A 24715-nucleotide genomic window follows, 5' to 3' on the forward strand; every position below is an offset into this window, starting at 1 on the left:
TGGCGCGGGTATGTTTTGGGGGAGGGCTAGCATTTGGGCTGTGGGGGTGTCATACGCCAGCAGTGGGGGATTGCTGTGCTGGCCACTGTTCGGGAGGCCAGCAGCACGGGCGCTGATAGATCGGCGCATGCGCAGTGGCCCATTCAATCAATGTTGCCGACCTCTTCAGTGGCCCACTGATTTTTAGTGTGGTTCACGCTGAGGCATTCTGCAGTGCACAGTGTGTTGCCTGAAAAAATCAGTGTGGTTTACTCCAGTTTTTATGCAAATTCAACACTTTGAATTTTTTTTGGGAGAATCTGCCCCATTATCTTTATCTACCCTGTCTTTTCCTGTTAGCATCTTGAAAACTTCAATCAGATCACCTTTTAACCTTCTGAGAGAAAATGGATCTAATTCGTATAATCTCTGTTCATAATGAAACCCCTGAAGTCCAGGTACCATTCTTGTAAACCTAAGATGTACTTCCTCTCGGGCCAATATATCCTTCCTGCCCAGATCTGCTCACAGTTCTCCAAGTGGGATCTAAGCAGATTTCTGTATTGCTACAGCCTGACTTCTGTGTCTTTGTATTCCATTCCTCTAGATATAAAGGCCAGCATTCCAATTGCCTTCTTGATTATTTTCTGCATTTTAAAGATCTGTGTACCTGAACCCCCAAGTCTGTTTGGACATTTACTGCATTAAACTTCATACCATCTAGAAAGTACCCTGATATATCCTTTTTCTGTCCAAAATGATTAACCTTACACTTGCTTAGATTGAAATCCATCTGCCACAATTTTGCCCAGTCACTTAGCATAAAATTATAAAGGGATATTGATAGACTATCATATACACTCTTCACAATGCCACCTAACTTTGTGTCATCAGCAAATTTAGATATGACTTTCTAAATTATCCAAATTGTCAATAAATGATGTGAACAATTGAGGCCCCAACACATCCTTGTGGGACATCACTAGCCACATCCTGCCAATTTGAGTACCTACCCATTATCCCTACCTGCCATTTAAAACTAGCCATGTCAATTCTAGCATAGCCTCCTTGTATCATCTCTAGGGTGATCATCATGTAATGGGGTGACCAGAACTAGCTATATCCTAAAAAGGGTTTTACACAGTTCTAGCATAACCTCTCTGTTCTTGTACTCCATGCTTTGACCAGTAAAGGTAATTTTCCTATATCGTTCTTGACCATCTTATCTATCTTTCTGCCATCTTTAGGGACCTGTGAATTTGTACTTCAGGGTCCTTCTATTCCTCCACACACTTCAGTCTTGTGAGGCTCCATTTTAAGTTGTTCCAATGTAATATTGTGGACACAATGTGGCCAGAACGCACACTTGGCGTTGCAATTTCCATTTTCGTGCTATTTTGTGCTGGGGCCAATCTAGCGTTGTGTGACCAATTGGCATCAGTTTGAAGTGACCCGTTCTGCTGGCTGAGCCTACTTCCTGCCCCCTTGCTTGCTTCCTTCTGCTTGCATCCTCTCTCTCTCTCTCTCTCTCTCATTTTATATTGTAAAAGTTATTTAATTTACAAGTGTAGAAATTTAGGAATGTACAGTATTTCAACTCGATGTATAATGCCTTTTTCTGATGTGAAACTTGCTGTACCTTTTTCATTGGTCGTAATATGAAAATCTGATTTTTGTTTAATGCTTCATTTAGGTTGCACTTTACAGAAACACAGCTATAATGTAATCATTCTGAATTACCATTTATTGTCTGTCCCCTTGCCTTGTTTGTCCTCTGATATACTCACAATTATAGTTGCTTTAAAAATGTTTGTTGTGTGCCGCATGCATGTCGATGACGGTAGCATGGTCAGGAGTTTAACCAGGTAATATATTTTTGAGATGCTGCATTCATGTTTTTTGAATTTTTTGAGGAGGTAACTAAGTATGCAGATGAAGGTAGTGCAGTTGATGTCATATACATGGATTTTAGTAAGGCGTTTGATAAAGTCCCCCATGGTCGGCCTATGAAGAAAGTAAGGATGTGTGGGATAGAGGGAAGTTTGGCCGATTGGAAAGGTAACTGGCTATCTAACAGAATGTGGAGATGCCGGCGTTGGACTGGGGTAAACACAGTAAGAAGTTTAACAACACCAGGTTAAAGTCCAACAGGTTTATTTGGTAGCAAAAGCCACACAAGGTGTGGCTTTTGCTACCAAATAAACCTGTTGGACTTTAACCTGGTGTTGTTAAACTTCTTACTGTATCTAACAGAAGACAGAGGGTGGTGGTGGATGGAAAATTTTCAGACTGGAAACCGGTTACCAGCGGAGTGCCACAGGGATCAGTGCTTGGTCCTCTGCTATTTGTCATTTTTATAAATGACTTGGAGGAGGGGGCTGAAGGGTGGATCAGTAAATTTGCTGATGACACCAAGATTGGTGGAGTAGTGGATGAGGTGGAGGGCTGTTGTAGGCTGCAAAGAGATATAGGTAGGATGCAGAGCTGGGCTGAAAAATGGCAAATGGAGTTTAACCCTGACAAATGTGAGGTGATTCATTTTGGTAGGACAAATTTAAATGTGGATTACAGTGTCAAAGGTAGGGTTCTGAAGAATGTGGAGGAACAGAGAGATCTTGGGGTTCATATCCATAGATCTCTGAAGGTTGCCACTCAAGTGGATAGAGCTGTGAAGAAGGCCTATAGTGTGTTGGCGTTTATTAACAGGGGGTTTGAGTTTAAGAGCCGTGGGGTTATGCTGCACTGTACAGGACCTTGGTGAGACCACATTTGGAATATTGTGTGCAGTTCTGGTCACCTCACTATAAGAAGGATGTGGAGACACTGGAAAGAGTGCAGAGGAGATTTACCAGGATGCTGCCTAGTTTGGAGGGTAGGTCTTATGAGGGAACTTGGGCTTTTCTCTTTGGAGCGGAGGAGGTTGAGAGGAGACTTGATAGAGGTTTATAAGATGATGAGGGGGATAGATAGAGTGAACGTTCAAAGACTATGTCCTCGGTTGAATGGAGTGGTAACTAGGGGGCATAACTATAGGGTTTATGGTGGGAGATATAGGAAGGATGTCCGAGGTAGGTTCTTTACGCAGAGAGTGGTTGGGGTGTGGAATGGACTGCCTGCAGTGATAGTGGAGTCAGAAACTTTAGGAACATTTAAGAAGCTATTGGATAGGCACATGGAGTACTTCGGGATGATAGGGAGGAAATAGCTTGATCTGGGTTTCAGACAAAGCTTGGCACAACAACGTGGGCCGAAGGGCCTGTTCTGTGCTGTACTGTTCTATGTTCTATGTTGGCTCTCCACCTATCAAAACCTCATCTCAAGTGGAGTTTTCATTGGGGGTTACTTTTATCTTTCATTCTTCTCACTTGCATCTCCCTTCAAATAAAAAAGCTACAAAGACTGTTTGTGGGTAAAATGTTATTTTATAATATGTATGTTATCCGTTGTCAGGGCCACACTACTTTTGGAAAACTACCAGCCGTGGCTGGGTTTGACGATTAGTTCAAAGGTGGATGCATCTCTGTCTGAAGTAAGTTCACTTATCACTCTTTTTGCAGGAGTCATATGTTTTATGTTCACTTGAAACAATTTGGACTCTTAGATAACTTTTAATGAAAATGCAGTCGTCATGTTCCCTTCGTTAATGACTCAGTATTAATATTTCCTTTGCAAATGTTTATTACTGTGCATAATGGATGCATTCCTTGTATCATGAGTTTGAAGCGCACACAACCCATGCAGCGGATTGGCTATTCATGATAATATAGAGACGGGGTGCATCATTGATGTATTAAATAAACACTTTACATTTGCCTTTATCAAGGAAGAAGATATTACTTGGGTCATGGTGAATGAGGAGGTAGTTTAGACACTTGAAGATTTTAAAATTGATAAGTCAGTAGTATGGGGTAATCTTAAAATTGATTAGGCACCAGGAGCAGATGAGATAAACCCAATGATACTGAGGGAAATGAGAGTGGAAATCGCAAAGGTACTGGCCAGAAATTTTCATTCTTCCTTAGACTCAGGTGGTGCCAGACAATTGGAGAATTACGAATGTTATCCCCGGTTCTAAAAAGGGTGTAAAGATAAATCTAACGATTACAGGCTAGTCAGTTTAAATTTGGGGAAGTCGGGAGCTCCTAGAAACAATAAATCAGGGCAAAATTAGTAGTCATAACCGTGGGTTAATTAAGGAAGTAGTTTAACAACACCAGGTTAAAGTCCAACAGGTTTATTTGGTAGCAAAAGCCACACAAGCTTTCGAGGCTCTGAGCCCCTTCTTCAGGTGAGTGGGAATTCTGTTCACAAACAGAACTTATAAGACACAGACTCAATTTACATGAATAATGGTTGGAATGCGAATACTTACAACTAATCCAGTCTTTAAGAAACAAAACAATGGGAGTGGAGAGAGCATCAAGACAGGCTAAAAAGATGTGTATTGTCTCCAGACAAGACAGCCAGTGAAACCTGCAGGTTTTATCTTTCATTCTTCTCACTTGCATCTCCCTTCAAATAAAAAAGCTACAAAGACTGTTTGTGGGTAAAATGTTATTTTATAATATGTATGTTATCCGTTGTCAGGGCCACACTACTTTTGGAAAACTACCAGCCGTGGTAAAACCTGCGTGGACCTGCAGAGTTTCACTGGCTGTCTTGTCTGGAGACAATACACATCTTTTTAGCCTGTCTTGATGCTCTCTCCACTCCCATTGTTTTGTTTCTTAAAGACTGGATTAGTTGTAAGTATTCGCATTCCAACCATTATTCATGTAAATTGAGTCTGTGTCTTATAAGTTCTGTTTGTGAACAGAATTCCCACTCACCTGAAGAAGGGGCTCAGAGCCTCGAAAGCTTGTGTGGCTTTTGCTACCAAATAAACCTGTTGGACTTTAACCTGGTGTTGTTAAACTTCTTACTGTGTTTACCCCAGTCCAACGCCGGCATCTCCACATCTTAATTAAGGAAAGCAAGGATGCATTTAAGGAGAAATCTTTCTTAACTTGAATTTTTGAAGAGGTAACAGAGAAGGTTGATGAAGGTAATTTTGCTGACGTGGTGTACATGGACTTCCAAAAGGCATTTGATACCGTGCCACACAACAGACTTGTGAGCAAAGTTACAGTTCATGGAATAAAAGGGACATTAGAAATATAGATAGAAAATTGGCTGAATGACATAAACAGAGTGTCGTGGCTAATGGATTTGTCTTTGAACTGGAGGATGGTTTTTGCGAATTTAGAACCATAGAAAATTACAGCTCAGAAACAGGCCTTTTGGCCCTTCTTGTCTGTGCTGAACCATTTTTTGCCTAGTCCCACTGACCTGCACTTGGACCATATCCCTCCACACCCCTCTCATCCATGAACCCGTCCAAGTTTTTCTTAAATGTTAAAAGCATTTACCACTTTATCCGGCAGCGCATTCCACACTCCCACCACTCTCTGCGTGAAGAAGCCCCCCCTAATATTCCCTTTAAACTTTTCTCCTTTCACCCTTAACCCATGCCCTCTGGTTTTTTCCTCCCCTAGCCTCAGTGGAAAAAGCCTGCTTGCATTCACTCTATCTATACCCATCAAAATCTTATACACCTCTATCAAATCTCCCCTCAATCTTCTACGCTCCAGGGAATAAAGTCCCAACCTATTCAATCTCTCTCTGTAACTCAGCTTCTCAAGTCCCGGCAACATCCTTGTGAACCTTCTCTGCACTCTTTCAACCTTATTTACATCCTTCCTGTAACTAGGTGACCAAAACTGTACACAATACTCTAAATTCGGCCTCACCAATGCCTTATATAACCTTACCATAACACTCCAACTTTTATACTCGATACTCCGATTTATAAAGGCCAATGTACCAAAGGCACTCTTTACGACCCTATCCACCTGTGACGTCACTTTTAGGGAATTCTGTACCTGTATTCCCAGATCCCTCTGATCAACTGCACTCTTCAGAGTCCTACCATTTACCCTGTACGTTCTACTTTGGTTTGTCCTTCCAATGTGCAATATCTCACACTTGTCTGCGTTAAATTCCATTTGCCATTTTTTAGCCCATTTTTTCTAGTTGGTCCAAATCCCTCTACAAGCTTTGAAAACCTTCCTCACTGTCCACTACACCTCCAATCTTTGTATCATCAGCAAACTTGCTGATCCAATTTACCACATTATCATGCAGATCATTGATATAGATGACAAACAACAATGGACCCAACACCGATCTCTGCGGCACACCACTAGTCACAGGCCTCCACTCAGAGAAGCAATCCTCCACAACCACTCTCTGGCTTCTTCCATTGAGCCAGTGTCTAATCCAATTTACTACCTCCCCATGTATACCTAGCGACTGAACCTTCCTAACTAACCTCCCATGAGGGACCTTGTCAAAGGCCTTGCTGAAATAATTTGCCATGGGGTCGATGTTGGGACCGTTGTTCTTTCTGACAGTCATTGGATTTTGGTGCACAGGACACAGTTTCAAATCTACAGATGATACAAAACTTGGAAACATTGTGAGAAGGATTGTGTAGAATTTAAAAGGACATTGACAAGTTGGTGGAATGGGTGGACAGACAGTGACATTCTAAGCTTCATTACTAGTGTCATAGTGTACAAGACCAAGGAGGTTATATTAAACTTGTATAAAACCCTGGTTTGGCCTCAACTGGAACATTTTGCCCAGTTCTGGATGTCACACTTTAGGAAAGATGTAAAGACATTAAAGAGACTGCAGAAATGGTTCTCTAGAATGCTTCCAGAGATGAGGAACTTAAGTTATATTACTAGATTGTAACAATTGAGGTGGTTTTTCCTTTGAAACGAGAAGTTTGAGAGGAGGTGTGTTGGAGGGATTTAAAATCATGAGGGATCTGGACAGATTAGGTAGGGGAAAGAATTTGCAGGATTATGGGGAGAAGGTAGGAAAATGGCGCTTGAGTGAATTGCTCATTCGGAGAGCTGGCACAGACACTACACTAATAATTCTGTGGAAATGCTTAATGCTGACACTTTGTGCCATCATGAAAGTGTGTTCTATTCCCTGAGCACAAAAATCATACAATCCCTGTTATGCAGAAGGAGGCCATTTGGCCCATCAAGTCTGCACTGACTGCAATCCTACCCAGGCCCTATCCCCTTAACCCCGCGTATTTGCCTGCATAACCACTGCAAGTCCCCTGACACTAAGAGACAATCAACATAACCTGCACATCTTTGGAGTGTGGGAGGAAAATGGACCACCCAGAGGAAACCCCCACAGGCACAGGGAGAATGTCTGTGTGGAGTTTGCACAGTGACCCAAGGCTGGAATTGAACCCGCATCCCTGGCGCGGTGCGGCAGCAGTGCTAACATCTGTGCCACTGTGCCACCGCATTGACCACATTCAACAGAAAATCATTAGGATGACATTTGTTTCGTACATTGAAATATTCTCAACATGGGGCGACACGGTGGCACAGTGGTTAGCACTGCTGCCTCACAGCGCCAGGGACCTGGGTTCGATTCCCGGCTTGGGTCACTGTCTGTGTGGAATTTACAAATTCTTCCCGTGTCTGCGTGGGTTTCCCCCGGATGTACGGTTTCTTCCCACAGTCCAAAGATGTGCGGGTAAATGCATGGGGTTATGTGGATAGGGCCTGGATAGAATTGTGGTCGATGCAGACTTGATGGGCGAAATGGCCGCCTCCTGAACTGTAGGATTCTATGATTCTATGATGCAGGCAGAGAGCTGGAAAATTAAATGAAGATCCCCTTAAAGTTCTCAAAACTCTTCAGCGGTGCCAGCACCTTTTAACATTAGTCTGTTCAGGCCTGGGATCATGTTTATATGCATAATATACACAAAAGTATTTCAAGAAGTTGCAAAGATAATGTCTGCTTAAACAAAATCCAGGTTTTGTGCTAACTATAGAACTTTACGTTCTGTAGATACTGGAGCTGGTGATTGAAAATTTTGTACATCCTTGGTATAGGTAAGATGCGGTTCATTTTATTACATTGGAATCTTAAATGTGATAATAAATGTATTTTAAAGCAGTTAGAGTCATAGAGGTTTACAGCATGGAAATGGGCCCTTCGGTCCAACTTGTCCATGCCGCCCTTTTTTTTTTAAAACCCCTAAGCTAATCCCAATTGCCCGCATTTGGCCCATCGTACCCATGTAACTATCTAAATGCTTTTTAAAAGATAAAATTGTACCCGCCTCTACTATTACCTCTGGCAGCTTGTTCCAGACACTCACCACCCTCTGTGAAAGAATTGCCCCTCTGGACACTTTTGTATCTCTCCCTTCTCACCTTAAACCTATGCCCTCTGGTTTTAGACTCCCCTACCTTTGGGAAAAAATATTGACTATCTACCTTGTCTATGCCCCTCATTATTTTATAGACCTCTATAAGGTCACCCCTCAGCCTCCTACGCTCCAGAGAAAAAAGCCCCAGTCTATTCAGCCGCTTCTTATAACTCAATTGATCAAGTCCCGGTAGCATCCTAGTAAATCTTTTCTGCACTCTTTCTAGTTTTAATAATATCCTTTCTAAAATAGGGTGACCAGAATTGCACACACTATTCCAAGTGTGGCCTTACCAATGTCTTGTACAGCTTCAACAAGACATTCCAACTCCTGTATTCAATGTTCTGATGAATGAAACCAGGCATGCCGAATGCCTTGTTCACCACTCTGTTCACCTGTGACTCCACTTTCGAGGAGCTATGAACATGTACCCCTAGATCTTTGTTCTGTAACTCTCCCTAACGCCCTATCATTAACTGAGTAAGTCCTGCCCTGGTTCAATCTACCAAAATGCATCACCTCGCATTTGTCTAAATTAAACTCCATCTGCCATTCGTCAGCCCATTGGCCCAATTGATCAAGATCCCGTTGCAATTGGAGATAACTTTCTTCACTGTCCACTATGCCACCAATCTTGGCGTCATCTGCAAACTTAGTAACCATGCCTCCTATATTCTCATCCAAATCATTAATATAAATGACAAATAACAGTGGGCCCTGCACTGATCCCTGAGGCACACTGCTGGTCACAGGCCTCCAGTGTGGAAAAACAACTCTCTACAACCACCCTCTGGCTTCTGTCAAGAAGCCAATTTTGTATCCATTTAGATACCTCACCCTGGATCCCGTGAGATTTAACTTTATGCAACAACCTACCATGCGGTACCTTGTCAAAGGCCTTGCTAAAGTCCATGTAGACAACATCAACTGCACTGCCCTCATCTACCTTCTTGGTTACCCCTTCAAAAACTCAATTAAATTTGTGAGACATGATTTTCCACTCACAAACCCATGCTGACTGTCCCTAATCAGTCCTTGCATCTCTAAATGCCTGTAGATCCTGTCTCTCAAAATACCTCCCAACAATTTACCCACCACAGATGTGAGGCTCACTGGCCTGTAGTTCCCAGGCCTTTCCCTGTAGCCCTTTTTAAACAAAGGCACAACATTTGCCACTCTCCAATCTTCAGGCACCTCACCCGTGACAATCGATGATTCAAATATCTCATCTAAGGGACCCGCAATTTCCTCCCTAGCCTTCCACTTCATCAGGTCCCGAGGATTTATGTACCTTGATGCGCTTTAAGACTTCCAGCACCTCCTTCTCTGTAATATGTACACTCCTCAAGACATCAATATTTATTTCCCCAAGTTCCCTAACATCCATGCTTTTCTCAACAGTAAATACTGATGCGAAATATTCATTTAGGATCTCGCCCATCTCTTGTGGATCCACACACAGATGACCTTGTTGATCCTTAAGAGGCCCTACTCTCTCCCTTGTTACTCTTTTGCCCTTTATGTATTTGTAGAAGCTCTTTGGATTCTCCTTTGCCTTATCTGCCAATTCAGAAAAAATAATTCTGTTCCAAAGCAACATTGAGCACCTGTAAATCATTTTATGGTTCAATAACCTGTTCTGAACTAAAATAAATATGGCCCCAAAATAGATTAATTTACTTATTTTGAATGGTACATACATCATCATCATAATTCTTGACATGGTTTTACATGGTTTATTTTTAATGTATAGTCTACCCTTTGGTAATACAGAATTTTTGTCATTAGTCACTATTTAAGAATTTGGTGTTCAACGACCTTATAGATCTGGGAAAACTGGTTTTGAAAGTATTAGTAGATTGGCAAGAGTGTGCAAACGCTGGCTCCATGATTTCCACTGTTGATTTCACTTCAGATCTGAATGAGATTTTGGAGGGGTATCTAGCATTTATCTAGGCATATCTTGGTTAGATTGAGATGTTGGGGAGTAATGTATGTATACTATTTGGTAAACTCAAGTAGATGATCTCTTTATTCTCAAATAACTCAATCTCCAAATTGATTTGAGTGCAGAATTGGTCTTTTTTAGAGCTGTACTAAGGAATATTTAAAATCTCATGGATTTCAAGCTACTGTATATAGGGCTTTTACAATGCCACCATGATACAGTCAAAGAAAACTGAGCAAGGCCAGTGGTGCTTTAATACTTTCCCTTATTTTCCTATCTCATTTATTTTCTCCACTTCTGTTGAAGGCTCTGATCCTGACTGGGATGTGTCTGTGGCTATTAGCTGCATTTGATATTTGACCTAAGTGAACTTGTTTTGGACACCAGGAGAGAACGGTTGTAATGTTGGGTGGGTAAGGAGTGGTAGCATAGAAGTGCAGAGTCAGAGTAGAGATTACTGTCTGAAGTTGTTGAACTCGATGTGGACTCCAAAAGGCTGTAAAAGTGCTCAATTGCAAGATAAGTTGTTACTTGAACTTGCATTGTGCTTCATTGGAACACTGTAGTAGGGTGAAGACAGAGAGGTGTTTTGCAAAGTGGTTACCCAAGTGTAGAGGAAATCCCACTGTGAGCATTAAATGCAATACACTAATTTAAAAGGATTACAGGTAAGTTGCTGCTTTACCTAGAAGGAATATTTGCAGCCTTCGAAAATGAGGAGGAGGTAAAAGGGCAGGTGTTACATCTTTACATCTGTTACACTTTATTAAAGTTTATTTTATTAGTGTGACAAGTAGGCTTACATTAACACAGAAATGAAGTTGCTGTGAAAATCCCCTAGTCGCTACACCCCGGCGTCTGTTCGGGAGAATTTAGCATAGCCAATGCACCTAACCAGTGCGTCTTTCGTACTGTGGGAGGAAACCCAAGCACCCGGAGAAAACCCACACAGACATGGGGAGAACGTGCAGACTCCACACAGACAGTGACCCTAGCCGGGAATCAAACCTGGGTCTCTGGCACTGTGAGGCAGCAGTGCTAGACATTATGCCGCCCACTTACATCATGCACTTACATAGAAAGGTTCAGTGGGAAGGGTGTTGAGGAGGGTAGCGAAGTGGACCAGCGTGTTGTGGAGGGAATAGTTCCTTTGGAATGCTGAAAGGGAAAGATGTGTTTGGTGGTGGCATCCTGCTGGAAGTGGCGGAGGACCAGGAAAAACTGATTGTGGTTCTTGGAGGTTGTGGAAGAAGTGAGAGCAGACATACAAGAAATGGGCTGGACGTGGTTGAGGGCCATGTTAACCACAGTGGCAAAGGCAGGAGATCTTGGTTGAGGAAAAAATAAACACTTACCAGAAGTGCAGCTATGGAAGGTTGCATCTTCAGAATAGATGCAAAGGAGATGGAGAATCTGGGAGAATGCAATGGAAACCTTTCAGGGTGCAGGGTGTGAGGAAGTATAGTTGTGGTAACTGTCAGTGGGCTTTTATTGATTTGATTTTTTATTGTCACATGTATTGTTTCGTGCGCGCTATACAGACAAAACATACCGTTCATAGAGAAGGAAAGGAGAGAGTGCAGAATGTAGTGTTGCAGTCATAGCTAGGGTGTAGAGAAAGATCAACTTAGTGCGTGGTAGGTCCATTCAAAAATCTGATGGCAGCAGGAAAGAAGCTGTTCTTGAGTCGGTTGGTACGTGACCTCAGATTTTTGTATTTCTTTTCCCGGTGGAAGAGAGTCTGTCTGGGGTGCGTGGGGTCCTTAATTATGCTGACTGCTTTTCCGAGGCAGCGGGAAGTATAGACGGAGTCAATGGATGGGAGGCTGGTTTGCGTGATGGCTTGGGCTACATTCACGATCTTTTGTAGTTTATTGCGGTCTTGGGCAGAGCAGGAGTCATACCAAGCTGTGATATAACCAGGAAGAATGTTTTCTATGGTGCATCTATAAAAGTTGGTGAGAGTCATAGCTGACATGCCAAATTTCCTCTGTCTTCTGAGAAAGTAGAGGTGATGGTGGGCTTTCTTAACTATAGTGTTGGCATGGGGGGGACCAGGACAGATTATTGGTGATCTGGACACCTAAAAACTTGAAGCTCTCGACCATTTGTACTTCATCCCTATTGATATAGACAGGGGCATGTTCTCCTTTACGCTTCCTGAAATCGATGAGAATCTCCTTCGTTATAGTGAATATTTGTTGATGACCTTCCCCAGAAATGGGAGGCAGGACATTGAGGAAGGGTCCATGTGAAGGTGAGAAAAGAATAGGAATTGGAAGCTAAGCTAATGGTAGGTTTCTAATTCAGGGGAATAATGTTCATTATAGTCATCAATGTACAGGGAAAAGAGTTCAGGGAGGAGGCCACATTTCCGCCAAAAAGCCAGGCACAGCCAAGACCCATGTCTTAGGGGATTTTCACAGCGACTTCATTGCAGTGTTAATGTAAACCTACTTGTGACAAATAAATAAATGTGGGTACCCACAACAACATCTTTTAATGGAGGAGTGAGGAGAGTTAAGGGAACTTTGTTCAATAAGAGAACCAGTTCAGCCAGGTGGAGGAGGAGAAGGATAGAACATAGAACATTACAGCGCAGTACAGGTTCTTCGGCCCTTGATGTTGCGTCGACCAGTGAATCCAATCTAAAGCCCCTCTAATCTACACTATTCCAATATAATCCATATGTTTATCCAATAACCATTTGAATGCTCTTAATGTTGATGAGTCCAGCACTGCTGCAGGCAGGGCATTCTACGCCCTTACTACGAGTAAAGAACCTACCTCTAACATCTGTCCTATATCTCTCACCTCTCAATTTAAAGCTATATCCCCTCGTGTTAGCCATCACCATCCGAGGAAAAAGGCTCTCACTATCCACCCTATCTAATCCTCTGATCATCTTGTATGCCTCTATTAAGTCACCTCTTAACGTTCTTCTCTCTAACGAAAACAACCTCAAGTCCCTCAGCCTTTCCTCATACGATCTTCCCACCATACCGGGCAACATCCTGGGAAATCTCCTCTGCACCCTTTCCAGCACTTCCACATCTTTCCTATAATACGGCGACCAGAACTGTACGCAATACTCCAAATGCGGCCGCACCAGAGTTTTGTACAGTTGCAGCATGACCTCCTGGCTCCGAAACTCAATCCCTCTACCAATAAAAATGGTTTGATAGGATAGATGGAGAGGAATTATTTCCTCTTATGGAAGATGTACAAGACATTGGTAAAGTTGTACAAGACATTGGTAAGGCCACACTTGGAATACTGTGTGCAATTCTGGTCACCCTATTATAGAAAGGATATTATTAAACTAGAAAGAGTGCAGAAAAGATTTACTAGGATGCTACCGGGACTTGATGGATTGAGTTATAAGGAGAGGCTGGATAGACTGGGACTTTTTTCTCTGGAGTGTAGGAGGATGAGGGGTGACCTTATAGAGGTCCAAAAAATAATGAGGGGCATAGACAAGGTAGATAGTCAATATCTTTTCCCAAAGATAGGGGAGTCTAAAACTAGAGGACATAGGTTTAAGGTGAGAGGGGAGAGATACAAAAGTGTCCAGAGGGGCAATTTTTTCACACACAGGGTGGTGAGTGTCTGGAACAAGCTGCCAGAGGTAGTAGTAGAGGCGGGTACAATTTTATCTTTTAAAAAGCATTTAGATAGTTACATGGGTACGATGGGTACAGAGGGATATGGGCCAAATGCAGGCAATTGAGATTAGTTTAGGGGTTTTTAAAAAACAAGGGCAGCATGGACAAGTTGGGCCGAAGGGCCTGTTTCCTTGCTGTAAACCTCAAAAGCTAACACACCGTACGCCGCCTTAACAACCCCATCAACCTGGGTGCCAACTTTCAGGGATCTATACACATGGATACCGAGATCTCTCTGCTCATCCACACTCCCAAGTATCTTACCATTAGCCCAGTACTCTGTATTCCTGTTACTCCTTCCAAAGTGAATCACCTCACACTTTTCCGCATTAGTGGTGAGTTGAAACTGGGTTGGCCTCCATTCAAGGAATAAGTAAAAGAACTCTGGGGGGATGAGGTGTCAAGAGATTGGAGGTTCATGACAGAGGGCATCAGAAGAGTCCTGGATGTAGATGGGGAGATAATCAACAAGGAGAGAAAAAATAGTTAAGGTCGGAAGAAATCAGTTCAATAGGACAAGAATATGCTTAAATGATAGGTCTGCCAGGTGTGGATCTTGAAAAGAGGTACAATTGGACTGTTGGGTTGGGGGAACATGAGGTGGGAAGCTAAGGAGGGAGGACCTCCAGAGGAGGTGAGGTCAGAGACAGTCCAGAAACAATGGCTTAATAATTGGTTGTGGGGTCATGGTTCAGTAGGAGGTAGGAGGAAGTGACAGAGGTAGCCTCTACTAGGCAGAGGATGGTATGTAAAATAACAGCAGCACTACCTTTGTCAGAAATTCAGCTGGCTGAAATCACGCAGGCAGTTCTTGATTTAAAAATATGAAAATAGGGTCCTGCCATTGGTAGGAATCAAGTTGGAGAGAGAACACTAGTGACAGGTGAAAGGATCCATTGCGCATAGTGGATTCCTGGCCAAAGAAGTGGACGTGGTGGTGAAGGCTACGGAACAAAATCTCATTGTTGTGTTGAATTCAGTTCCTTGAGGAGAGGGTGTAAGGCGATAAAACTGAGGTTTTTCCGAAGGGCATATCATTCTAATGGTAGAGAGGGGAATGTTGGAGATTATCGTGAATACACAGCAAGAGGTGAGAAGAGAAGAAGGAATGGGGTCAGATAAAGCGGAAAACATTTCTTGAGGAGTATTAGTACCCATGGGTTGTCTGTTGTAGTTCTTTGGCCTGTTGCACATGTCTACTTGTCCTTACGCAAGTGAGTAAGAGTATTAACAACACCAAGTTAAAGTCCAACAGGTTTATTTGGTAGCAAATGTCATTAGCTTTCGGAGCACTGCCCCTTCGTCAGATGGAGTGGATATCTGCTCACAAACGAGGCACACAGAGACACGAAATCAAGTTACAGAATACTGATTAGAATGCGAATCTTTACAGCTAATCAAGTCTTAAAGATACAGACAATGTGAGTGGAAGGAGCATTAGGCACAGGTTAAAGAAATGTGTATTGTCTCCAGACAGGACAGCCAGTGAGATTCTGCAAGTCCAGGAGGCAAGCTGTGGGGGTTACCGATAGTGTGGCATGAACCCAAGATCCCGGTTTAGGCCATCCTCATGTGTGCGGAACTTGGTCACATCACTTACACAAGTGAGCCATAGTTTTCTTTTGGAGGCTTGCAGCTCTGCACAGTACAGTTCATTTAGTGGGGCAGAATGCAAGTCTAATTTTTTGTTAAAAATTACAATGTCACTTACTGATTTGAACATCTATGTATCCAGTGCTTATCTTAAACCTTTCCGATGCATTTGAACTTCTGTGTGAAGAAAGCTCTTTTTCTGATTTTTCAGGGACTTGACTGACGACGAAGCGTTTATTGATGAACTCAGAGTAACTTTGCACTTCTTTGCAGCTGTTCTAGTCCGTAGAGCTCAGAAGGTGAGAAGCAAAATTCATAACTGTACAGATAATTTTATTCTCTGAGTAATCTGTGGAAGGCAAAGCCCATAATAATGAAAACTTGCAATAATACAATACTTTTGCTACACTAAAATGTTGCATTGCATGCCACTGGTATATTATCAAACATAATTTAACATGAGATTTAGGACAGATGTCAGAAGGCATGGCCAAAGATCTGAAATTGTGCCTGTAAGCTGATGCTTGAGTGATTGGAAAACCAGGGGCATGTAATCCCGGAAGGCAAAATTGAAACCATGCGAGGTTAGCTGTCGTTGAAGCCGGCCTCATTGGAATGTTTTTTGGAGAGAATTCCAAGGCAAGATCTTTGAAGTTGAAGACTGGAAATCCTTACAAGAGAGCTGGCATTTCAGTGAGATTGTTTGATTCTATGTGACTAATATCCAGGTGGATTGCTGAGAAAACCACAGAATCCATTTTGGTTGCATCTGTCATTTATTGTGAAATGTGGTGCATTCGACCACAGTTGGGGGGCTTGTTAAATCCCCTGGACGTTAAAATACAAGATAAATATGAATAGTTTTATCTTTCTGTACTTGTATAGTAAAGTTTATTTTTAATTGTTCCTAACTCGTGGCATCTTGTGGCTTTCTTCACCTTGGGAAGCATCTTGAATCTCAAATTTTGTCTAGCTTAAACAAAATTGGATCTCCCCCACAACCCGAGCAAGGTCTGACCAAGGATCATAAATGTTTTTAGAACTCGGGAAGGAAGGGATAACAGGTTTTTTGATAGCATGATGGCCATAATAGCAGTGAGGAAATAAAGAAAGTGTTTGGTAAAAGAATAATTGTTGTAAAGGCATTTATAGTGTTACACCAGAGTGACATCATAGATGTGAAAAGTATATTGCCTAAATGTGGCTGATGGCGATTTCATTGCCATCTCCATGCACGTTTTAACTCATCTAAATCTTCAATATTTGGCACTCCGAGGAAGTTATGGCCTATCAGCAGTGGATTGCCACTTCAAACCCACTTACCTGCACTTAAATTCTAAAGTATCAATAGTCAGTCTGCATTGCTATGACAGCCATGCCTATAAGTGTTGTCTCAATTCTGATTTAGTGAATTATTGTTTGTGCTGACCTCAGTTGGGCCAAAGAGAACCTCAATACCTCTAGGAAAGTGTGGTTGGTGAAAATACATCCTCACATGACCCTATCCTTGCAGCCTCCCTCCCCTTCTTGCATCATTTTTCCCACTGCCAACAGACGAGAGGTCATTAGCAAATGAAGATCAGTAAACACTCTGTTCCTAAAGGTTTATTCCACAAATGTATATGGCAAGAGTCCAGACAGCAAGAGAAGCAAGAAAAATAACCTGAGGGAATAATGACACTTCTGGTCTGCAAACCATTGGCAAATCTTTGTGGATACATTGAGGCTGAATCTTTGAGATGACGTTTTGACAATTGGTTGCTCCCAGTCTATCACCTGTTATGCTTTATGACACTAACTGGCCAATCTTTAGCACAGTGGGCGGGCAGATATTTAAATTTTATTATGTCAAGCCTTTTCTGGGGATTAGTGGCAGCTATGGCTGGGATACAGCATTGAAGATGATTTTACCTTAGTTAAGTGCTGATGACTATAAACAGCACTCTCAAATGGCATGACCTTCATACAGCCAGTGACATTTACATTTTCCTGGTTCTCCATTGGAACAATGACTCCATCCTCTTGTCTGATAAATGCAGAGATGGCTGTGTGCACAGAATTTGAAAGAATATCAGTAGAATCCTTTCTAAAATGATTGGGAAGACTGAAGCCATTTGTCTTCAGACTCAGTTGCAAACTCTGTTCCCTAGTAGCAGGCCTTTTTCCTCGACAACTGTGAGTCTGAATCAGACCATCGGCAGCCTCAATGTCATGTTTGATCCTGATGGACTTTTGGCCACGTAGCCACATCGCCATTAAGACTTACTTTTCCATATCTGTAACAGAATCCATATTTTCCCTTATCTCAGCTCATCTGCCTTTGCTGCCTCTAGACTCAAGTATTCCATTGCTTTTATGGCCACCCTCCCATTTTCTGCCCTCTAAACTTGAGGTCATCCAAAACTGTTGCCCATGTCCTAACTTGCACCAAGTCTCATACGCCCAATCTGATCTGTATTAGTTCCCCGCTAAGCAAAACCTGAATTTGAAAATTCTTATCCTTATCTAAAATCCTTCCACCCCTCCCTATCTCTCTAATCTCCTTCAGCTGTCCAAGATATCTTTTACTACTTTAATTCTGGTCTCTTGAGCATCACTAATTTTAATTGCTGTGCGATTGGCAATGATACTTTTCGCTGCCAAGGAATTCCTTGCAAAGCATTGCCACCTCTCTTTCTCCTTTTTAAGATACTCCACCTACCTCTTTGACAAGCTTCTGGTCATCTGCCATGGTCTCTCCTTCTACTGTTTGGTGTTAAAAATGTTATTTGGTTACGTTTCTGTGAAATGCCTTGGGAGCATTTTACTATGTTAACCACATTATCTAAACTCAAAGTTGTTGTCTCTGCATTCATGCTCTCTCAGGTACTTGTAGACTCCTGTGCATAATAATGCTTTCACTTTGCATGCAGACCCCATTATCCTTATTGCTGTGCTTTTACTGTACTTGCAGACACCTCTTTATACCCTCTTTATCTTTGCCACCTTTATCTTTGTCACCACCTTAATGTACTTTGCCACTGCCTACAGACTTCTGACTATGAACCCTTACTCGACACCTTCAGATTCCTATCTCTGTAGAAATTTTCTTACTGTACCTACAGACTCTTTCCACCTCACTGTACTTTGATACCATATATCTGCAGTATACCTTTCCTGATATACCGATCTCTCTATTGGTGCGCTTGATGTATCTGTCCCTATTAAGGCCATTACTGACTGTGCCTACTAACCCCTGGCTCTGTATAATGCTCTCACTGCACCAACAGATCCCTATCTCTTCATTATTTCCATTATACAGACTTCTTGCACCCACAGCCCATTGTCTGTGTTAATTCAAAACCAAATACTGTAAATGTTGGAAATCTGAAATAAAAATGCAGGAAATACTCAGCAGATCAGACTGCGTCTGTGGAATGAAACACAGTTAATGCTTTAGGTTGAGTGACGTTTCCACCATTTTTAAATTTTTCTTCATATTAATGCTTTTCACCAGACCTTTAAAACCCTGCCTGTGCATTATTGACTTCTCTGCTTGTATCTACCTATGATGTGGAGATGCCGGCGTTGGACTGGGGTAAACACAGTAAGAAGTCTCATAACACCAGGTTAAAGTCCAACAGGTTTATTTGGTAGCAAATACCATAAGCTTTCGGAGCACTGCTCCTTCGTCAGATGGAGTGGAAATGTGCTTTCAAACAGTGCACAGACACAGAAATCAAGTTACAGAATACTAATTAGAATGCGAATCTCGGAATCTCGAGATTTGCATTCTAATTAGTATTCTGTAACTTGATTTCTGTGTCTGTGCACTGTTTGAGAGCACATTTCCACTCCATCTGACGAAGGAGCAGTGCTCCGAAAGCTTATGGTGTTTGCTACCAAATAAACCTGTTAGACTTTAGCCTGGTGTTGTGAGACTTCTTACTGTGTATCTACCTACCCATGTCTCTGCATTATTGTTCCCTCATTATACCTGCAGAGCCCTGCCTTTGCTCTTATTGTACCTGCAGATCTGTCCCTGCATGTGTTTCTTCTTCTCTTGAACCTGCAATGATCCCATGTCTCTGGACTAATGCTCTGGGCCTGTAACTGCTGATATCTATCTCTACGTTAATACGCTTATTCTGCCCAAGTACCCATTTATGGGTTAATGCTCCCTCTACCTGTCATATGTCGGGTGGCACGAGGAGAGAAGATGGACACCAAACACGGTCAATTCAAGGAAATGTTTATTACGTAGCGGGTTCGATTCCCGGCCTCGGTCACTGTCTGTGTGGAGTTTGCACATTCCCTCTGTGTCTGTGTGGGTTTCCTCCGGGTGCTCTGGTTTCCTCCCACAGTCCAAAGATGAGGGTTAGGTGGATTGGCCATGCTAAATTGCTCCTTAGTGTTGGGTTAGTAGCTAGGGTAAATGCATGGGGTTATGGGGATAGGGCCTGGGTGGGATTGTGGCTGATGCAGACTCAATAGGTCAAAGGTCTCCTTCTGCACTGTGGGATTCTGTGATTCTATGATCCCGTGTCACTTCTGTAATATAAGAATGCATTGCACTGCTTTTCTTTTTTAAATAATTAAGTATTGTGTTTTTATTCTTGGAACAATATTTACAAATCAAATGTAGTAACTTCTTTACGAAATCTTTAGGAACAAAATTAGGTTCTTTTGCGTACAAAAGGTTCAGAGAGCTTGGCAAAAATGGGGATCTAGATAAGTATACGGCTTGTAGGAAGGGACTAAAGAAGGAAATTAGGAGAGCCAGAAGGGGTCACGAGAACATAGAACATAGAACATAGAACATTACAGCGCAGAACAGGCCCTTCGGCCCACGATGTTGCACCGACCAGTTAAAAAAAAAACTGTGACCCTCCAACCTAAACCAATTTCTTTTCGTCCATGAACCTATCTACGGATCTCTTAAACGCCCCCAAACTAGGCGCATTTACTACTGATGCTGGCAGGGCATTCCAATCCCTCACCACCCTCTGGGTAAAGAACCTACCCCTGACATCGGTTCTATAACTACCCCCCCTCAATTTAAAGCCATGCCCCCTCGTGCTGGATTTCTCCATCAGAGGAAAAAGGCTATCACTATCCACCCTATCTAAACCTCTAATCATCTTATATGTTTCAATAAGATCCCCTCTTAGCCGCCGCCTTTCCAGCGAAAACAATCCCAAATCCCTCAGCCTCTCCTCATAGGATCTCCCCTCCATACCAGGCAACATCCTGGTAAACCTCCTCTGCACCCTCTCCAAAGCCTCCACATCCTTCCTGTAATGTGGGGACCAGAACTGCACACAGTACTCCAAGTGCGGCCGCACCAGAGTTGTGTACAGTTGCAACATAACGCTACGACTCCTAAATTCAATCCCCCTACCAATAAACGCCAAGACACCATATGCCTTCTTAACAACCTTATCTACTTGATTCCCAACTTTCAGGGATCTATGCACACATACACCTAGATCCCTCTGCTCCTCCACACTATTCAAAGTCCTCCCGTTAGCCCTATACTCAACACATCTGTTATTCCTACCAAAGTGAATTACCTCACACTTCTCCGCATTAAACTCCATCCGCCACCTCTCGGCCCAACTTTGCAACCTGTCTAAGTCTTCCTGCAAACTACGACACCCTTCCTCACTGTCTACCACACCACCGACTTTGGTGTCATCAGCAAATTTGCTAATCCACCCAACTATACCCTCATCCAGATCATTAATAAATATTACAAACAGCAGTGGCCCCAAAACAGATCCCTGAGGTACACCACTTGTAACCGCACTCCATGATGAATATTTACTATCAACCACCACCCTCTGTTTCCTATCCGCTAGCCAATTCCTGATCCAATTTCCTAGATCACCCCCAATCCCATACATCTGCATTTTCTGCAGAAGCCTACCATGGTGAACCTTATCAAACGCCTTACTAAAATCCATATATACCACGTCCACTGCCTTGCCCCCATCCACCTCCTTGGTCACTTTCTCAAAAAACTCAATAAGGTTAGTAAGGCACGACCTACCTGCCACAAAACCATGCTGACTATCACCTATCAATTCATTACTCTCCAAATAACTATAAATCCTATCCCTTATAATTTTTTCCAACATCTTGCCGACAACAGAAGTGAGACTCACCGGTCTATAATTCCCGGGGAAGTCTCTGTTCCCCTTCTTAAACAATGGGACAACATTCGCTAACCTCCAATCTTCTGGTACTATACCAGAGGCCAACGACGACCTGAAGATCAGAGCCAGAGGCTCTGCAATCACTTCTCTTGCCTCCCAGAGAATCCTTGGATAAATCCCATCCGGACCAGGGGATTTATCTATTTTCAGACCCTCCAGAATATCCTGCACATCCTCCTTATCAACTGTAATACTGTCTATTCTACTCCCTTGCAACCCAGTGCCTTGGCAAGTAGAATTAAGGAAAACCCTAAGGCGTTCTATAAATATGTGAAGAGTAAAAGGATGAGACGTGAAGGAATAGGGCCTATAAAAGGTGAAGGTGGGAAAATCAGTACGGAATCAGTAGAAATGGCAGAGGTGCTTAATGAGTATTTTGCCTCTGTTTTCACAGAGGAGAAGGACATGGGTGGATGTACTGTGGGCTTGCGGTGGACTGAAAAGATTGAATATGTGGACTTTAACAAAGAGGTTGTGCTGGAATCTTTGAATGGCATCAAGACAGATAAGTCGCCGGGTCTGGATGGGATGTACCCCAGGTTACTGTGGGAGACGAGGGAAGAGATTGCAGAGCCTCTGGCGATGATCTTTGCGTCGTCGATGGAGACGGGAGAGGTGCCGGAGGATGGGAGGATTGCAGATGTGGTTCCTATTTTCAAGAAGGGGAATAGGGATAGCCCAGGAAATTACCGACCGGTGAGTCTAACCTCAGTGGTTGGTAAGCTGATGGAGAAGATCCTGAGGGACAAGATTTATGAGCATTTGGAGAGGTTTAGTATGCTCAAGAATACTCAGCATAGCTTTGTCAAAGGCAGATCGTGTCTTACGAGCCTGGTGGAGTTCTTCGAAAATGTGACTAAACACATTGACGAAGGGAAAGCGGTAGATGTGGTTTATATGGATTTTAGCAAGGCGTTCGATAAGGTGCCCCATGCAAGGCTTCTAGAAAAAGTGAGAGGGCATGGGATCCAAGGGGCTGCTGCCCTGTGGATCCAGAACTGGCTTGCCCAAAGGAGGCAGAGAGTGTGTATAGATGGGTCACTTTCTAATTGGAGGTCGGTCACCAGTGGTGTGCCCCAGAGATCTGTTCTGGGACCCTTGCCGTTTGTCATTTTCATAAATGACCTGGATGAGGAAGTGGAGGGATGGGTTGGTAAGTTTGCCGACGACACGAAGGTTGGCGGGGTTGTGGATAGTCTGGAGGGATGTCAGAAGTTACAGAAGGACATAGATAGGATGCAAGACTGGGTGGAGAAGTGGCAGATGGACTTCAACCCAGATAAATGCGTAGTGGTCCATTTTGGCAGGTCGAATGGGATGAAGGAGTACAATACAAAGGGAAAGACTCTTGGTACTGCAGAGGATCAGAAGGACCTTGGGGTCCGGGTCCATAGGACTCTAAAACCGGCCCCGCAGGTGGAGGAGGTGGTTAAGATGGCGTATGGTGTGCTGGCCTTTATCAATCGGGGGATTGAGTTTAGGAGTCCGGGGATAATGATGCAGCTATATAAGACCCTCGTCAGACCCCACTTGGAGTACTGTGCTCAGTTCTGGTCACCTCATTACAGGAAGGATGTGGAAAAGATTGAAAGGGTGCAGAGAAGATTTACAAGGATGTTGCCTGGATTGAGTGGCATGCCTTATGAGGATAGGCTGAGGGAGCTCGGTCTTTTCTCCTTGGAGAGACGTAGGATGAGAGGAGACCTAATAGAGGTATATAAGATGTTGAGAGGCATAGATCAGGTGGACTCTGAGGCTTTTTCCCAGGGTGGAAATGGCTGCTACGAGAGGACACAGGTTTAAGGTGCTGGGGGGTAGGTACAGGGGAGATGTTGGGGGGAAGTTTTTCACACAGGGTGGTGGGCGAGTGGAATCAGCTGCCGTCAGTGGTGGTGGAGGCAAACTCAATAGGGTCTTTTAAGAGACTCCTGGATGAGTACATGGGACTTAATAGGATGGAGGGTTATAGGTAGCCCTAAAAAGTAGGGATATGTTCGGCACAACTTGTGGGCCGAAGGGCCTGTTTTTGTGCTGTAGTTTTCTATGTTTCTATGTTTAGGTTTTAGTATCGAGTCGGTTTGGTTCAGTACTCAAATGTCCTTTTTCTTTTTTTGAAATTAATTGTCAGACACCGAAGTCTGATCTGCTTGTGATCAAATGGATTATGCTAATATTTCGTAGGACCAAACTCAAACATGTACCTTAATCTTCTCCATGTATAGTGGAATTTGGGGTTGCTTTATGCTTAAGCAGGAAATTAACTAATTACTGCTTCATACTAGATTTTGAACACCTATGCTACTCCATTTGATGCTGGATGATGAAGAGGAGTGAGAGGATGTTTGATACCATTTTGTCTCATGAATGTTTGGAATGGATCAGAATGAAATTGAGGGTTGTTATCTGAGATGAGGTCCCCTGGTAATCCATAACAAGCAAAAATAGACTGTAACTCATGTATTGTCTGTTCATTATTTATATTTTAACCCATGTGCTTTATGTCGATCCACTTAAGGTGACTATTGATAAGTACCAAGAAATTGTCATTTTCCTTCTTGCTATATGAGCTCTTTGAAATGGTTCAGCAGGCCATGACGATGACTAGAAAGGAGTTTTAAGTGACTTTGCTTCCACAGTTTCGGCAGATGGTACATTTGCTGACCGATATTTCTAGATCAGCGTTCTAGACCAAGTCAATGAGCAAAACATCTTGCTGTGAATTTTGTACTGACTATATACCTGTGTTCAGTATGAGTTCTGCCAGAATCCTATCTCTCAAAGAACTAATTCCACCAATCTCTGACACACTTGATGCAGCCCAGCTCACATAGAATCACAGAGTCACAGAATCCTACAGTGCAGAAGAGGCCCTTGGGCTCATCAAGTCTGCACCAACACGTGAAAGGCCCTGACCTGCCCGCCTAATCCTACTTGCCAGCACATGGCCCATAGCCTTGAATGTTATGGCATGCCAAGTACTCTTCCAGGTACTTTTTAAAGGGCGTGAGGCATCCCCCTCCACCACTCTCCCAGGCAG

General features: G+C 43.0%; 1 protein-coding gene across 7 annotated transcripts in view; it reads left to right on the forward strand.

Annotated features, from left to right (window-relative positions):
* snx14 (sorting nexin 14) overlaps window positions 1–24715 on the forward strand; it is a 175243-nt gene that overhangs the window by 14604 nt on the left and 135924 nt on the right. For all 7 annotated transcript variants that reach the window (XM_078230055.1, XM_078230061.1, XM_078230059.1 and 4 more), the window contains exons 4-6: window positions 3430–3508; window positions 7912–7955; window positions 15693–15780. In XM_078230055.1, coding sequence (XP_078086181.1) covers window positions 3430–3508; window positions 7912–7955; window positions 15693–15780 — 211 coding nt within the window. The remainder of the gene's footprint in view (window positions 1–3429; window positions 3509–7911; window positions 7956–15692; window positions 15781–24715) is intronic.

The sequence above is a fragment of the Mustelus asterias genome, chromosome 15 (genome assembly GCF_964213995.1).
Source record: "Mustelus asterias chromosome 15, sMusAst1.hap1.1, whole genome shotgun sequence".
NCBI classification, from domain to species: Eukaryota; Metazoa; Chordata; class Chondrichthyes; order Carcharhiniformes; family Triakidae; genus Mustelus; species Mustelus asterias.